Raw genomic sequence first — 17,444 nt, forward strand, 5'->3', positions numbered from 1 at the left:
TTCTCAGGATACCCGATGGGCTTGTCCATTGCGTGGGTTGCAGTGCCGCACACACAATAGAAAGTGGACCCGGCTCAATCTGTAGCTCTGCACTGACTGATGTGTGATCCCTGGAGGGGTTCATAATCTCTCGGGGCCCCTGTTTACCCATCTGTGAAATAGGGGTATTAGAAATCACATCTGAAAAGGTTTTGAGGACTTAGTCATCAGGAAGTGCTTAGAACAGTGCTGACACTGAGGGTCAGGTGTTTGGTACATGGATGCTGTGGGCCACCAAATGGGGCTCAGCCCCTGTGTGTCCAGATGTTGACTTCATCCTATGGCCCGTGGGCCACCTGGATTTCGCTGCTCTGTAGGTCCCCGTTTCTCCTGTATTGAGCACTGGCCTGGGGCTGAGCAGTCCCTGCTCCCAGCCCTGCTACCCAGTTACTCCATTTCTTTGGAAGCCACTGTGGCTCCCTGGGCTTCAGTTTCACTGGCTACAAGTGGGAAACAGGAGTGAAAGATCTCCAGGGATCCTCTGGCTTAGGATTAGGTAGCCTGGCGATCAGTGATACCCCCAAACTGTCCCCAGGCTGTACTCTGGAAGGCCACCGCACGGGCAGAAAGAAGACAGTAACTGCCCCAGGACCCCTGGACACTCAGTGCCCCTGAGCCTGGCCTGGCCAGCTCCTGCCTGTGGGACACAGAGCTGTCAGCCCCTTCTCCCTTAGGCTGTGGTCCAGAGCTCTGATGAGTGTGTCCTGGACCCAGGGCCTCAGGTTGGGAGAGCTGCCTTGCCCATCCCAGCACAAAGTCTCACTGTGGGCTGGTAGTCTGACCCCGTGGCTGCCGTCTGTGCCCCTCACTGCACTGTCTGCCCTCCCTGTTCTCCATCATCATTCCCAGGGCCCAGCATGGAGCCTGGCATGCATTTGCTGCTCTCGAGCCAGGAGTTGGCTGAGAGCAGGTAGAGGCTCCCCACCCTCAGAACTCTCGTCCCAAGGCCCCCCAAAAGGCTGTCCTGGGAGTGAGCCCCTGGAATCAGCCATCTCCTGAGTCTCACGCCCTAAGTCCCCAGGAGCCTGTGGGATGACAGCCTCCAAGTCTGAAAGCTCTCCGGGCCCTGCCTGGGCTGCTGTGGCTGAGTTCGTGGGTGACCGGATCACTGGGGACTGCTCTGAGCTGCCCGGATGAAGGGTGTTTTCTTACACCAGCATGTGTGTGTGAGAGAGAGACAGGAGAGGCGGGAATAGAGTCCGAGCCGGGAAGGGCAGGGTGGCAGGAAGAAACAGACGCTGAGGTGCTGAGACCAGGCTAGGGAGAGTAAGAGGCAGAGGGTGGCTCAGGCGCGACGGGTGAGGACAGGAGATGGGGTCCTTCTGCCTGATACTTTCTGTACTGACATCCCAGGGTGCCTGCTGCTGAAGGGAGAGCCATCCCTGAGACAGGCACCCCAACCTGGACCCCAGGAACAGCGGTGTTGTGTGATGGCAGCAGCCACCCCAGCCACAGCATCTGAGAATGGCTTTGTGCGTGCAAACTGCTTGGTTTTTGCCAAGGAAGAGTGGGCGCCCAGAGTTGGGCCGACCGCTCTTCAATCCTGGCTTCACAGCCAACTAGCTTGAGACCTCTGCTGTCCTGTACCTTGGATCCTCCGTCTGCAGACAGGGTAATAATAGTCCCGCCGCACACAGTGCTGGGGAGCATTAAATGAATTAATGCAGACAAAGCTCTGGGAATGAGACCTGGCACAGAGCTCATGTCCAGGAAGGGGTAGCCAAGAGCTTGCTCACTGAATCCTCAGTTAATCCCACAGGTGAGCAGTTCAGGGGTTTTCAGCCCCATTTTACAGATGTGGAAACTAAGGCTCAGAGAGGGGCAGGAACTTGCTCAGCGATGCCCAGTACTGGAGCTGGAACTAGAATCAGGGACCCTCGCTTCCCTGCCCAGTGCTCTTTCCACTGCCCCCATGGTCCCTGGGTTCACCCAGTCTTAAGCTCTGCCCATCTCAGATTCCCCGGAGTTTGGTGCACAAGGCTGCTCAATAAAAACGCTGTCCAGCTGTGCTGGAGGGCTCTGCCGAGAGGGAGCTGAGACCGCCACTCCCCCACCCGCGAGTTGCTTGCATTCTCAGAGTCAGCTGTGCCGGCTCCAGGTCCCTGGGTTCAATTGCAGCCGCCCGCTGGGACAGAGCAGCGTGGGGGTGGGGGTGTGACGGGGAAGCCTCCGTGATTGGCTGGGTCCTGCCAGGGAGCGGCAGGCGGCGGCTTTGCGCTGCCCCAGCCGGGGAGCCTTGGGGCTGTGTGCGGGGTGGAGCCGGCTCAGGATCCCAGTGCCAGGGGGTGCCGCCGGGAGTGAGGGATGCCTCGCTCTCCAGGGCGGCACTTTGGGGTGCAGCTTGGGCGCTGGGGCCGGGCGGCAGGGGAGCCGGTATCTGTGAGCGTGTGAGCGTGGCTCTGGGGCGCCGGCTGGGTCCCCGTGGCTGAAGGACAGGCTCGCCTCCGCGGACTCCGTGCGGGAGACATCCCGGACTCCTTCTCCCATGAAAGTGGTTTGGGAAACCACAGAGTTTTCTATCTGATGGAAGAAAGAAGTGCAGCCTTTCTTCAGAGTGGCGGCGGCCGGCTGGACAGGGTGTGTGTTTGGGAAGGGCCCTGGAGGAGGAGGAGGAGGGCGAGGAGGAGAAGGAGGAGGAGGAGGAAGAGGAGGAGTGGGAGGAGGGATGGGTGATGCAAGGGTTTTGAAAACGCAAATGCTACCTAGATGTGGGAGGTGGAACCTGGCCACTGGGTTCTGCTTTTCCCAGCAGGTACCGCTCCCCTGGGGAACTTGGGTGAGTCCATAAATAGCCCTGCTAACACAAAGGAGCTCTGTCGGGGAGGGCAGCGCTTGACACGGCCGCCAGGAGCTGCCACAGCCACAGCCGCCTGCCTGCCCGCCCGCCCGCGGGAGGAGCCGGGTGGAGACCGGGCGGGCTGGCTGGGAGCTGCCTGGGTCCCTGCCGCTGAGTGCTGGGTAGGTGCCTGGGTGACAGGGTGGGTGTGTGGCGGGCAGGGGGCTCTTCCGCTAGCTACCCCATGCCCTTGTTCCTTTTGTTTCTTCCCCAGGGCAGCCATTGAAGGCATGTTGCAAGCAAACCAGTTGTATTCTGTCGAGATAGCTCTGTGTGTGTGTGTGTGTGTGTGTGTGTGTGTGGTGTCTCAGGGCCCTACAGGGCTAGGGGCACTCGTTGCTGCTCCCCACTTCTTGTCTTGCCAGCCAGCGTTTCTTTCCCGGAGGGACAAGGAATGTTTGGTGACCGACAAGTCGGGACACTGCGTGGGGAGGGAACACTCAGCCAGCAGTGTTGGCTATTGTGTCAGGGATGTTGGCCACACACCAGACGCGGGGGACAGCAACTCTTGCCTAGTTCCACTGGTGGGGAGAGAGGTGGTTTCTAGGGCTACTCTCGGGGGGGTTACCCCTGATCCCTGGGACTCAGCTTTTGCAGAAATGTCTGCTGGAAACACCAGCAGGGATGCTCTGCCTTCTGGGCTCCAGTCCCTCGGGGCAAGGGCCTGCACCTGCTCCTTTGGCTCCAGCTAAAAGTATAAGAAATGGGGTAGTGGCTCGAGACCCACTCACCCACAGAACTAGCCGCTGAGAATGGACAGAAGCCAATCCTCTTCTCAGTGTGGAAGGTCCATGTTGCTACTCTAGTCCCAAGGTGTCCAGGGAGAACCTGGGTCCGGAGAGGGGGACAGCTTGTCCAAGTTCAAACGCAGCTGAGCCAGGACTGGGATGGAAGACCTGTGTCTCCTCTACCCTGTGGACAGGACACATGGGAAGCCATGACCTTGACTGTACAAGCTAGATGCCTCACTTGGTGCAGGGCCGTGAGGCCCTCGGTAACTCACAGACTTCCCACATCCTGCTGCCCTCGGGTCTTCTGGCTGGGAGGCTCCCTGGCCCCCCTGTCACAATGGCTAGAGTGGGCATATCTCTGGAAGCAAGGAGCTACAGGGCCTGCCCCACTGATGCCTGCGGGATCTCAGCCAGGGCCTTGCAGGCATCGTCAAAGTTTCCACCAGGGCCCCTTGAGTCTTCTGCACCCAGCCAAGGGGCACCTCCCCTCTTCCCCAGCCCTGGCACGTGGCATGGCTTATCCCAGGGCGGGCCCTCCAAGGAGCCAAGTTCTACAGCAGGGCCAGCCCAGCATCCGGGAAGAGGGCAGATGGTGAGAAGGGAGGCGGCCGAGGCGAGCGACGCTTTGGTGGGAAGTCTCCAGGGTTTCGGGCCCGAGACCACCGATGGGGTTTCAGAAGTTCTTGGTGTCCGTGAGGCTGCTGCACCTCCTGGCCCTTTGCCCTTGCACGTGTGTTTCCATCTGCTGGGAAGCCCTTCTCTTCTCTTCCCTCCAGGTCTTAATTCCACCCGACTTCCACAGCAAGAGCCAAGAAGTCTGTGCATTGGTGGAGGCACCCATGTGGGTGCTTTGTGTCCTGTTTATGCAGGATCTGGCCCGGAGTCCCCGGGGGCCTGGCTGGAGTCCCATGGCATGGGTGGGGAGGGGTGTTGAATTGCCCTGGCCAGTTAGGGTGGGGTTTTCTTGAGGACAAGCACTCTGCACCCGTCAGCTCTGTCTGCCCATCTCCTAGCTCTGTCCCTGGCAAGAGAGCGGGCACTGGCAACTGCAGGCCTGGTGAGCAGCCCTTTCAGGAGTGACCCTGGTCTCTGTAAGTCAGGGTTGCGTCTAGGCTGAGAGGCTGCCTTTGGTGGGCGCTGAGGTGGGAAGTTTTCACCTGGCTGAGGCCATAGGGAAGCTGACTCGGGGGCCGTGCTGGACCGGGTGGTGTCCGTGTATAGCCTGGGCCGTGGACAGCAGAGCTCTGGATGGTTCAGACACAGTGCTCACGCTCCTCTGCACAGACTCCTGGGGCTTGGAGCTGCGCTTCTTGGATTCCTTCAGGCTGGGTCCAGAGCTGACTGATTCTCAGCGGGTGGTCTCCCCAGCTCCCCCAGAAGAGGCACAGCTGAGGAGGGGTCTCCCATGCCCAGATGAGTCCCTGGGCTCGGAAAGCTGCTTCCCAGTTGGCCTGTAAGGCCCTGGAGATGGTGGAATCTGTTTGCCTTCTGGATGGGTAGGTGGAGAGACAGGGGACCGGGGCAGGAGAGGAAGGACTTGCCTGCTCTTAGACACGACTCAGCAGCCACGCAGAGACAAGAGCCCGGTCTCTGGTTCCCCAGCCTGGGTCTCTCCCCTCCGCATCAGCTGCATGTCTCAGGGAATCTGTTCCGTCCTGGGGCTCCCTCGTGTTTGGACTCCCAGTGATACTTCCTCTCCAGACCCCTGGGTTTGCTGACTAGGTCCCTGCTGTTCTCTGGAAATGATGATGAGTGTGGTAGAGACGGCTCAGGAGATGGAGGCATCTTTCAGCCCTACTCACTGGACGAGCCCAGGCAAGTCAGCCTCTCTCTGGCTCAGTTTCCCCTTTGCAGCAACCAGGAACTGGACCAGGTATTGCCGTGCCCCTGTCAGCCGTCTGATTTCTCTGATCCTCTTCCACTTCCTGGGTTCCAAGAGTCAGAGTCAAGGCCAGGGTCTGGCTCTGCAGGGGAGCAGCCCCCAACCTGCAGCTCGGGCGCTCCGGGTAGAAGCTTTCTCATGCAACCCGCAGCCCAGGCCCTGGGCTGGGAGATTTGTTGTTGTTTATGGAGCCAGGCCGTTTCCAAGATGTCATTGCTCAGGGAAAAACCATCATTCCTCCCAGGGATAAACAAGGCTGCTTATGGCTCAGCCCCCTAAGCCCGGAGAGGCTGGAGCCACTCACAGCAGGCCAGCTGGGCTCAGCCCCAGGGAGCCGCCGCCTTTCCCTGCACAACCAGCTGCACCCAGACATTCAGGAGTGGGGTTGGGGAAGGGCTTGGTGGAAGGGTGCTGAGGCCATGAGCCACTTGAGAGATCAGAGCTTCCAGACACAAAGCAGAGGAGAGAGGGTCCTAGGATATCCCCTTCCACTGGCAGAGGGCCTAGGTCATCCCGGCAGATGTGTGGATAGCTGCCCGGGGTGCCCTCTGCTCCAGATGGCTCAGGGCTTCTCCCCTCTTCCCGCCTGCCATGGGCTAGCCTGCCTGCACCTGGCACTGTGGCCCAGGCTGCTGCCAGGGAACTGCCAGCGACCCCCTCCTAAGAAAGGTGGGGTGTACAGGAAGTTATTTGGAACTGGGCATGCTTTTCACCCTATAGCCAGGGCTCGCTGTGGCATCCTGTCATCTCTTGGTGGGGATGGTCTCAGGCTAATAGCTGAGCCTGAGACACAGGGGACAAGCTCACAGATGGTGAGGACACACGGGCAGAGGCAGAGAAGGGGCCTGATAGAGCCACTCCTTAAATGGCAGTGAAAATCTTGAGAGAGGCTGGGGGCAGTCAGGAGAAGAGCCATGCAGTGGAAGGTGGCCTGGCTGTGACCCCTCAAGTCAAGGGCCAGAGCTGATGTCCAGCGAGGACACAAACCATCACTGCTCAGGCCTCGATGAGTGGAGTTTCCAGCTGACCCAAGTGGCAGCTCTGTCCCGTCCTCACCAGCTCCTTCCCTCCCTGCCTTCCATACGAGCTAAGCATGTGCTTTGTGCCATGCACTTACCCAGTACCAGTCTCTCAAGCCCTGATCTTCAGTGTCCGGGGTGGGCCGGTAATAGACAGAAACCACACAACTTCGATGGGGAGACACTGCGTGGCCTGGGAACCCCCAGCAAGCATCCAGAGCAGCCTGGGTGCCTCAGCAAAGCTTCCTGCAGAAGTGGGGCTGAACTGGTTGTGTAGACACTCCCCATTGAAGAAGTCTCTGGTTTATGTATAAATCTGAGGTGCAGACATGTCTACCTGTCTGGACATAGAAACTGCTTCTGTGTGTCCAGGAGCCACCTGTTCCTCCTTGTCTGGGGAGGCCATCTGAGGCCTCTTAGTCAAGACCCCAAGCTTACCTGCCTCTGGTTCCTCAGGCAGTGACCCAGCTTCCTCCGCTCACGTGAGATGATACACGCAAAGCAGAGACGCTGCATGTGTATTGGCTCCAGGTCACGTGAGCAGTGGGCGTGCCTAGACCAGTACCTTGCCTTGTGTGGTGTGGTAACATCGAGTTGAGGGGGATGCTCGGCTCAAGGTCCAACACAGAGAAGGCAGTCAGCAAATGGGAGGCATCTCTTGCTTCTCACAGGCTGTGAAAGATTGTACAAGACAAGGAACTCACAGAAGGAGCCACTGCCTCAGCCCAGGGTACCCAGGAGGAGACACTGGGGTGAGCATTTTGTTTGTTTTTCAAGTAAACTTCCAAATAGAAGTGTAGCACACTCACAGGAATGTGAGGGACAGTACGGTGATGCATTTTCACCAAGTACACACACTTGTGTAGCTCCTGTCTGGGTCAAGAGAGAGAACATTCCAATCCAAGTGCCTGGTTTCAAGTCCTAGCTCTGCTTCCAATTCCAGCTTCCTGCTAATGCACACTCTGGGAGACAGCAGTGGTAGCTCAAGTACTTGGGTCCCTGCCACCCACATGGGAGACCTGGATTGAGTTCTGGGCTCCTGACATAGGCCTGACCTGGCCCTGCCTGTTGTGGACATTTGAAGGGTAGACAAGCAGATGGAAGATCTCTATTTCTGTCTCTCTACCTTTCAAAATGAAAATAAATAAAAAATTTAAAAAAGAAATAGAACTTTACTATACCCAAGAAGCCTCCCTTGCACTCCTTTGACTTGCTACTGCCTCAGAGTTAACCCCTATCCTAGTTCTGTCATTGATTAGTATTGACTGTCTTTGAACTTCTTATAAAACATTGAGTATGGGTTCTTTATAAAAAAAAAGGTTTACTTATTTATTTGAAAGACAGAGTGAAAAAAAGGTGAGAATGAGAGAGAGAAATTTTCCATCTTCTGGTTCATTCCCCAAATGCCTTCAACAGCCAGGGCTGGCCCAGACTGAAGTCAGGAGCCAGGAACTCTGTGCAGACCTCCCACGTGGGTGACAGATCCCAAGTGCTGGAACAATCATCTGCTGCCTCCCAGATGCACCAGCAGGAAGCCGAATCAGAAACAGAGGCAAGACTCAATTGTAGGCATTCTGATGGGAGGCATCCCAAGCTTCGGCTTAACCCACAGCACTAAAGTGCCCGCCCCTGAGTATGCGTTTTATTCTGCTGACTTCTTGTGATGAGTGATTTGATGTGAGATTCATCAGTGTGATTGCTTCCAGTTTTGTTTTGTTCATTCTCACCACTGTGTGGTATTTCGTTGTGTGACTATACCACAGTTTATCCGTTCTACGTTGGTTTCCAGTTCACGGCTGTAATGAGCAGTGCTGCTGTGAATATTCTTGCCCATGTCTTGATTTCCTGTATGTGCTTTCTGTTGGGTAAATACCCAAGGTTTGCAACTGCTGAGTCATACGGTTGTGTATAATTAGCCTTAGTAGACACCATCATATAATTTTCCAAAGTGTAACACCACTGCCGCCTCTTTGGAGTCTTGCACCAGAGTGCCAGTTGCTCTGTGTCCTTACCAACATGAATGGCATTAGATATCGTGATATCTAATTGTGGTTTCAAGCTGCATTTCCTTGATGACTAATGAGGTGAGCACCTTTTCGCATGTTGAATGGCCCTTGAACGATCGCTTTTGTAAAGTGCCTGTTTGAGTCTTTTCCTTATTCTTCTGAATAATCTTTTTCTGATTGATTTGTAGGCGTTTAAAAATATTCTGGACATGTGTTCCTTGTTGGATAAACACATTGCAAATATCTTTGCTCCCTCTGGGCTTGCCGTTTCACTCTTTCCAGGGAATATTTGAAGAGCAAAAGGTCTTAATTTTCAAGCAGTCCAATCTGCTAATCTTTTGCTTTTAGGGAGAGTGCTTGTTGAGTCTTGTTCCTTTGCTTGCATTAAGGCTATGGATATATTCTCTTGTGTTATCTTCTAGAAATGTTATTGTTTTGTGTTTCATATTTAGATCTAAAGTTCACTTGAAATCGACTTTTATGCATGGTGTGATGTAGAGGCCAAGACTCATTTCCTCTGGGTGGATGGCCAGTTGATTAAAAAGACCATCCTTTGTCACTGTAGGTTAGTGTCACCTTTGTCCAAAGTCAAGGGGAGTGCACGGCCAGGTGAGCTGGAGTTCTGAGGACTGAGGAGCGTGGTTCTCCAGGGAAGTGGGGGGAAGGGGAGGGTGCTCCAGGAAGGTAGTACAGGGTGAGCATAGGGGTGCCTGGGAGGCGAGTGTATTTGGAGAACTGTAAATAGATCACACTGGCTGGGTGGCAAAGAGGAGAAACCACTATAAAATGTCGTCAAGAAGGACCAAACATACAGGGCAAGGGGCTGGGACTGCCCCCGAGGGACTGGGTGGGGGGATTTTGAACAGAAGAGGAATATGGTCAGTGAGACCGAGAGGGTGTGAGGAAGTCCCATGACAGCACGACAGCAGGAGGGTGAGCTGGAGCAGACCCGGCCAAACCCAGCCCCACCACGACCTCAGCAGAGCAGGGGTGTCTGCCCAGGGAGGCCGTGCAGGCAGGAGTGTGCCCGGAGCCTCAGAAGCAATGGGCTTCCCTCGCACCACTTCAGCGTCTCAAAGTGGTCCACATCTCTGAGCTGTTGCTGGGAGGGAGGCCTTGATTTGGGGGTTGGTCCTTGGTGATGGCCCCCACCCCCCACCATGCAAGAGAGTCAAACTGAGGAGAGGAAGGCGAGGAGCAGAGGGCCCAGCCTCCACCTGTCCTACAGCAGCCCTAGGAGGCCACACTGACTCGATCACATGATGAGGAAGTGGGAGTCAACCCTGGGCCTGCCAGTGCCAAACGCTGGCTTTGTGACCACAGCATGGTTGCGCCCTTCCCTGGGGTCTTCCCGGCGTGGCAGAGCGTTCTGTGTGATCAGCTCTGTGGAACATCATGGAGAAGCCCTATGCTCTGCTTCTCCCCACCAGGGACCACTTCCAGGTGGGGAGAGTTTGGGAGGGCCGCCAGGTAGCTGGAATTCTGTGTCCTTCCCGAACCCCGGGTGAGTCTGATTCCTGCTACCTGGTCTCCAGTGGAGTAAGAGAGAGGTCCCTGCCCCTGGTCCTGCTCGCTTCTGCCTAGCAGTCTCCAATGTATAGCACAGTGCTTGCCCCAGGTGGATGCTCAGGTGCTTTGAAAGGAGGGAGGGAGAAAGGAAGTGAGGCAGGGGGCAGAAAAGGAGACCCCAGGCTAGTGGGGAGAGCATGATGTTGGAGTCCGGCCCGGCCACGGTTTCAGTTCCGGCTCCTCCACTCCTGGTGTGCGAGTGCGTGCACCATCTCATTTCCCTAATATCTCTGCTTCCTGCCCAGCCCTGGGAGCGCTGGTTGGATGCTCTCCTGATGCCCCCAGCTGGAGGGTTGTCTGCTGCCCTGCCAGCCCTGGCCTGCCCCCCACATAGAGTTTCCTCTACTTGTTTGCTTCTCAATCTTGAACAACTTACTTAACCTCTGGGCCCCAATTTCCTTATTTGCAAAATGAAACCAATAATACTAACCTCCCGAGTTTGTTAGAAGTGAGAGCATATACAGTGGAACTTCAAAGAGTTAAAAGTTTATTTTGTTGCCCCAAATCTTTGAAACCCGTTCCATCCCCGCCCCCCACAATGTGCATATCCCGGAGCTTTTTGCACATCCTCTTGTGTCAAGCCTGGTGTATAGCAGGTGCACAGTCAGTGACCTCACTCCCTCTCCCGATCCTTGTCATTCTGCCTCTGCCTTCCCTCGCCCCACCTTCCCTATCTCTACAGCACTAAGTAATCATAGCTTTCAGGGTAAAGTCCACATTCCTTAACATAGCCACACTCCTGCCCACAGAGCTACCTGTCCTTGTTCCAGTGTCCCTGCAGCCTGGGGTATCCTGTCCCTTTGCCTCCCATGCCTCCCTCCCCCATAAAAGCCTCTTTCTTGCTGCCTCTGTGCTTCCATAGCCCCCTGGGTGGCAGCAGAGTGGGATTGGAGATCGGTATGGCCCTGGCCCTGGACAGCTGTTGCTGTCGCCCTGGTGCCTTCTGGGCAGGGAATGTGTCCTGCCGCTGTTTGGCTCTAGTGCCTGGCACAGGCCCTGGCCCATGGCTAGGGCCCTGTGGACATTTGCTGAGTAACTCTGCGGACAAATAGGGGTTCAGTAATCCTGATGAGCCAAGCAGGGCCTGCGCAAGGCCCCAAGAGCAGGGCAGGCCAGAGCTGCAGGGAGGCAGAGAGCCCTCCAGATGGGGCATTGAGGGAGCATCTCAGTGGGGCTCGCAGGGATGGGCAGGAAGGGGATTGAGGAAGCAGAGATATTAGGAAAATGAGGCAGCGTGTGCCTGGGGCAGGCAGAGGACGAGGGGGCCAGCTGAAAAGGAGAGTGTGGGTGGAGCCCACAGGTGAACTGGTGCCTGAGCAGACAGGAGAGGCCAAGCAGCCTGGAGCTGTCCTGATGAGGCATCACTTAGCGAAAGTACAGGAAGAGTCTGCGGAAACCACAGCTGTGCACTGTGCACTTAGTGCCTTTCAGAGAAGAGAAATAGAAGCAGAGAAGGGGCTGTGGGCTGGGGGCATAGACCACGAGGTTGCTCCCTCGCCCCTCCACACCACCACTAAAGCCATGTTGTCAGAGGCCTTGAAAGGAGAAGGGGCACACGTGACACATCCCAGGCCCTGGGAGCTGCCGCCCCTGCCCAGTGACGTGGGATCTCCAGCAGGCTCCCGGGGCGTGTCCTGGCCTGGTCAGGTAGCATGGATGAGAAGAGGGAAGGTTTCTAAGAGGGGCCCCCTGTCACCTCACTTAGGAGTTCCCTTCCCCGAGTATTGGCCTTTCCCCGAGAGTCTGACCTGGGCCGAGGGATTTCAGTGGGCCTCAGTATTGCTCTCAGCAGAAGGCATGCTCCCAGCTGCCTTCCAGCCCCCTGCCAAGACCCAGACAGACCCACAAGCTGCGGGGGTCTTTAGAGACAAAGTCTCAGTCTGTGACCACTTCCCTTCCTCCTCCCTCTGTCTCCTGCAACTGGGCTTCTGTGTATCGGCAGCATGCATGGGTAGGTGCCTGTGGCACCCCTGCCAGCTCTCCATCCTGCGCCGAGATCATGCGTCTTGTTCATGAGTTCCTGTTACAAAGGACGCAGGGTGTGTGCAGGGAGCTGGCCCCGGCTGGGTCCTGGGCGGGATTCTAGTCTTGATTCTGTTGCGTGACCTCGGGTGTGTCCCCTGCCTCCCCTGGACCTCAGTTACCTTGTCTGTTATCTGAGCTGCTCCCCAGAATTGTCTGGGAAGTCAGATAAACATACAAGGGGCTGTGCCTTACTCTGAGGGACTCTGGTCCGGTAGGTCTAGAATTGAGCCCAAATATGGGTGATCTAAGGTGGAGCTCTCTTGAGAACCAGTAGTCTAGAGATGCATTTTTTAAAGTTTAATATGCAAAGGAACTATTCGATTTCTTGTTGGATTGCAGCTTGTGATCAGGCAGGTGTAGACTGAGAGTCTGTGTTTCGTCCAACTCCCTGCAAAGGCCGCACTGCCGGTTCGTAGGTCACACTTGGAGAAGAGAAAGTCTACGTGGTCTTGTGAAGTTCGCCAAATTGCTCACTCATTCATTCACTGTTCATCAAACACTCAAGGAGGGGAGTGGTCAGACTGGAGGCTAGAGGGAGGGACGGAGCCCAGGGTCTCCCAGGACTACAGGATTTAGAGTTGATCCGAGAGCCAGGTGTATCCAGGCCTTAAGCAAGGGAGTGACAAGTTCAGGTTTGCAGTTGGAAGCTTCCCCCGCACAGCACAGAGAGCCACCGGGGAGGACTGGGCCAGCCCAGGGGGTCCGTGTCATGTGGATGGGGGATGAGGGAGACCTGCAGGGCAGTGGTGGTATGGGCTTGGAGGGAATGATTTAACCGGCTTCAGTCTTTAGGGGAGTTCTGGGAACTGAGCAGAAAGGACAGAGCATTCCCACGTATCCTGTCCCCCCCCATTCAGCCTCGCCAGTGGGAAGATGCCTGTGTTTTCACAGTGGGCGATGGATGAGGAGCTGGTGATTGGCCAGGGGCTTTGGTGGTCGAAGGGAAGGAAGAGAGAGAGTATCCCAGCGCCTGACTCGGTGACTCTGGTGGTGTCACTGATACAGACCCCAAGAGAAGGAAGGAGGGTGCTGATGGGACTTCTAGGGGGTCTCCACCTGCGTGTTCTCTGTTCCACCAGCGTAGGAAGCCCCTTCGTGGCACAGGACCCTTGCCTGTGCTGCTTCCTGCCCCGCTGGGCCCCCTTGCCCAGTGAGCAAATTTCATTGCGTCATTCTGCAGGGCGGCCCTTCCCAACACACATGCCCCTTTCTCTTTTTTTTTTTTTTTTTTTTTTTGACAGGCAGAGTGGACAGTGAGAGAGAGAGACAGAGAGAAAGGTCTTCCTTTGCCGTTGGTTCACCCTCCAATGGCCGCCGCGGCCGGCGCGCTGCGGCCGGCGCACCGCGCTGATCCGATGGCAGGAGCCAGGAGCCAGGTGCTTTTCCTGGTCTCCCATGGGGTGCAGGGCCCAAGCACCTGGGCCATCCTCCACTGCACTCCCTGGCCACAGCAGAGGGCTGGCTTGGAAGAGGGACAACCGGGACAGAATCCGGCGCCCCGACCGGGACTAGAACCCGGTGTGCCGGCGCCGCTAGGCGGAGGATTAGCCTAGTGAGCCGCGGCGCTGGCCCATGCCCCTTTCTCTTTCACAGCATCTTGGAGTTTCCTTCATGGTAGAGGTTGTGGTTTGTGTGGATCCCCTGGCTTACGTGGGCGGCGACTTGGTTCAAGTTTGTCCGACCCCTCCACGCTGTAGGCTCCATGTGGACAGGGATTGTGTCTTTCCTAGGAAGCCTAAGATGGTGTTTGGGGGCATAGCCGTTCTGTGGAGATTTGCTGACTGCTTGTCCGCAGGATCCGGCCTTGGCACACGGCCCTGGGCTGGCCGGCGGTGTGGACTCGAGGTGTGCGCAACCAGGTGGCGCACAGGGTGACTGTAGTCTGGAGTGGATGGGTGCATGCAGGGCTGAGATGGGAGGTGCCTGGAGCAGGTCCTTCATGACAGGCAGGGGAGCCCATAACAGAGGGAAGGGGTCAGCAGATGGGTTGGAGGAGTCCAGGGAGGGAGATGTCAAGGCCAAGGTGTAGCGGAGTGGCCATGGCTACTGTTTACTGAGTGTTTACAGGCTCTAGCCCCGTGCTGAGCTCCGGATGTGCGCCAGCTCATTTATTCATTCCTCTAACAGCCCCGTGAGGGGGGCTCGTTCATCCCATGATATAGCTAATGATATTAGGTACAGGCGGGTTAAGCCCAGGTCCCTCCAGCCAGTAAGTGTGAAATGGAGGTGGCGTCAGAGCCCTCGCGCCCTCGGTGCCGCCCCCACCTTCCCAGACTGCCCGGAAGGAGACCAGCCTGGAGGGCCCCTGAGCCGGAGGCGGAGGCAGCCAGAGCTGGAGGAGCTCAACTGGGGCTGGGCCAGGCAGCCTGAGCATCTGGGCTTCCTGGAAGTCAGCATGGAGCCGGGGCCCAGGAGCTGGTGACCTGGCGTGCACCACGCTGGAAGGAGCAGCCCCTGGCAAAAGTGGGCAGGCATTCTGAGCGCCTTGCCCTTTGCCAAGTGGCATTCTCCCCCGCAGAGCACTGGCCTGCCCTGCTTAGCTGCCCGAGCAGGAGGCGTCCTCACCTGCTTCTTGGAGGGATCCACGCACCGGTGACCACAAGCGAGCAGACGCTGTGGGAGCCCCCACCTCCCCAGGTTTCCTGGCTTTCCGTGCCCTGCTCTTTCTGCAACATCCCCACTGCCTACAGGCTGCCCTGAGACCTGCACACCCTGGTTGACTCCTGCCCCGCCACCCCCACCAGAGCAGGAAGTGGTTTTGGAGGGCAGATGCTGAGGCCAGCATCTGCGGTGGAGCTGATGAATCATCTGAGAGCTACAGGTGGCCTCAGGGGTCAGCAGTTGCTGCTGTGTGACACTGGGCAAGTCACTTCCAGCACCCGCGGCCACCTCCAGACCTGGGCTCTAGGGGCCCGGCTGCTGGAGGCTCGAGCTCTGGCCGTCAGTGCGGCCACCCTTCCCCAGCCTGTGCGGAGCTCTAGATTGGATTTGGGAGAGGATTTGATTAGATCCTAAATAGTGGCTCCATTTAGAGGGCCTGCTTCATTTCCTGTGTGCTTCCAGCAGGCGAGACCCGGGCAGCATTAACCCTGGTCCCGCCGAGTCAAAGAAGCGACAGACGAAGGAAATGCAGACCCTTAGGAGGGTGGCGGGGTGGCATCCAGTGGCGCTCTGGGCCCAAGGTCCTGGGGGAGCAGGCTGGTCTCTCTGGGGTGCCCTGGCTGAATTCTTGCGCCCCCAGCCTGTGGCAACAGCAGCCTAACTGGGCGGCCCTGCCGCCTGCACTTCCTGTATCGGAGCCCTCAGCACCTCCTGCAGACCAGCCGTCTAACCTTTGCTCTGCTTAACGGAGGACACAGATGGTGTGTGACAGTCCCCGCTGTCCCCAGTACCTACCTCAGTGCCTGGGAAAGAAAGAAAGAATGAACGTGTGAGCACACACAGGGCCCCCTCCTGACCCCTGCCACAGTGCCCACTTGTACCCCCGCAGCAGGTTTGCCACAGCACAGCTCTGCCTGTGCCGTTCCTGTTCACAGGACACTCCATGCCTGCCATTCGCTCGGCTACCTCACCCTCATCTTCCTCTCCTCTCCTGCCTTAACTCTCCCCTGCACTCGGCACCCGGCCCTGCTGTCCCCGAGCGCGGGCCTCACCACATCTACACAGCGGCTGCTGCTCACACAGCCCTGCCCGGGAGCCCAGGAAAGAGCTATGCTCTGGCCCTCATGGCAAGGGCTGTGGGGGAGCTGAGCAGTGCTCGCAGCCTGCTGCCCCTTGCTACAGATCCCCTGCACTTGTGGGTCAAGGGCCCAGGGGACAGGAGGTTCAAGTCTGAATCCTGCATTGGCCTCTGATGTCTTAGGGAATTCCTTTACCCACGGAGGGCTTTTTCCCCATTTCTAGTAAGATGTGACACCTACCGGCCACCATGGTGCCACGTGCTTTTCCGGGGCCAGTGCTGTGAGGAGACGGAAGACGGTCCAGTGTGTTAGCCCTGGGCTCTGCTCCAGATGAGGAGACAGAGGGTCTGAGAGGTTCAGAGGCTCAGCCAGAGTTGCACAGCTGGAAAGAGGCCCCACTGGGGTCAAACTCCTGAACCCGGACCAGCTGGGCACCTGGAGAGCCCTTGGGGCCAGGTCTGTGGGGGTGGGGCACCCCTGCTGAGCAGCACTTCCTCTCCTGGCTGTGTTTGGTTTGGCCTCTTCTGGGGCAGGGCTGGCAGAGGCGGGTTGACTTGCCTTTCTGGTTTTGGGGCTGTACTACACTTTCCCCAGGGGTGGGAAGGCTGGGGGAATGCGGCCTGCTCCCTGAGCTGCTCTGAGCTCCGTCCCAGGCCTCCAGGGCACCCAGCTGCCTGCGGCTTCCTTCTGCCCTTCCAGAAGCAGGTGGGCCTGCCTGTCGAGCGCTGGCTGCAGGGCCCTTGGAGTTTCCTGAAGGAGGGTGCTTTCCGGGGGGCTGTGGGTGATGGGCAGCGGGCAGGGCAGAAGCAGTTCGGGAAGGTTCCAGCCCCTCACTGGGCAGGTCACTAAGTCACCATCCGGGTGGGCTGTCAGTCTTCCTGTCTGTGCAGTGCAGGTGGAGGGTCTCTCCCCACCCAAGAGCAGCCCAAGGGGGCTGAGGCCCAGCCCTTCCTTTCCAGATGAGGATTGTGCACCGGGGGCGGGGGCGGGGGGGCACTGCTTCACAGTTGCTGGCTTTGACCCTGGCATTTGGCAGAGCTTGCTTCGAGGACAGTGTGGGCAAGATGCGTCACCATTTGAGGTCTTTGACTTCAGAATTTCCCTCTAGATCCATTTTAGCATCACCTTGACTATCGCCACACCATCTCCCTTCTTTGTATTGTCTACTGTAGGAGGTCACTTGGCTGCATTGGTGGTCGCAGATCCGAGATGGAGACCTTGAGGCGCAGAGGGTTATGCCTGGCCCTGCCTGGCCCCTGGCCGCTCTGAGCCGCAGCCTCGCTATCCGTGCAGTGGGGGTCGGGAGTTGCTGATGTTTCAGGGTCTGGGACTGTGGGGTGATCACCCCCGAGCTGCAGGCAGGAGTCCCAGAGCAGAAAGGCCGCAGGGTCAGGGGGCCCCTGTCTTGGGCCTGGAACCGGAGCCTAGCATGTGCCCCCACTGAGCCTACCAGAGCACCCGAGAGCTGTCTGAGGTGTGATGCATCCTGCACTTGCCCTGGCCAGGCCCCACTTTCACTTTCATGCTTCCAGACAGCAGCTCCTACCCACGCTGTGCTTTCACACCCGCCCTGCCAGGGCAACCCCGGATGTGTGTGCGGAGCCCTGCAGCTGCCGTGAGCCGCCTGGCTGGGTTGCCTACTCCTGGCTTCAGACTC

General features: G+C 57.6%; 1 protein-coding gene across 5 annotated transcripts in view; it reads left to right on the forward strand.

Annotated features, from left to right (window-relative positions):
* Positions 1 to 17,444, forward strand: part of RGS3 (regulator of G protein signaling 3) — a 127,258-nt gene that overhangs the window by 94,201 nt on the left and 15,613 nt on the right. The window contains exon 1 of one of the 5 annotated variants that reach the window (XM_008273410.5): positions 2,221 to 2,616. The exons of 3 other annotated variants lie outside the window; for them this stretch is intronic. In XM_008273410.5, the coding sequence (XP_008271632.3) occupies positions 2,563 to 2,616 (54 nt within the window). In that variant the 5' untranslated portion in view covers positions 2,221 to 2,562. Of the gene's footprint in view, positions 1 to 2,220; positions 2,617 to 2,860; positions 2,998 to 17,444 lie in introns of those variants that run through there. One more of the 5 variants, XM_008273412.5, reaches the window with a different exon arrangement.

Source organism: Oryctolagus cuniculus, chromosome 1 (genome assembly GCF_051225735.1).
Source record: "Oryctolagus cuniculus isolate XC-2025 breed Fujian yellow rabbit chromosome 1, ASM5122573v1, whole genome shotgun sequence".
Classification (NCBI taxonomy): Eukaryota; Metazoa; Chordata; class Mammalia; order Lagomorpha; family Leporidae; genus Oryctolagus; species Oryctolagus cuniculus.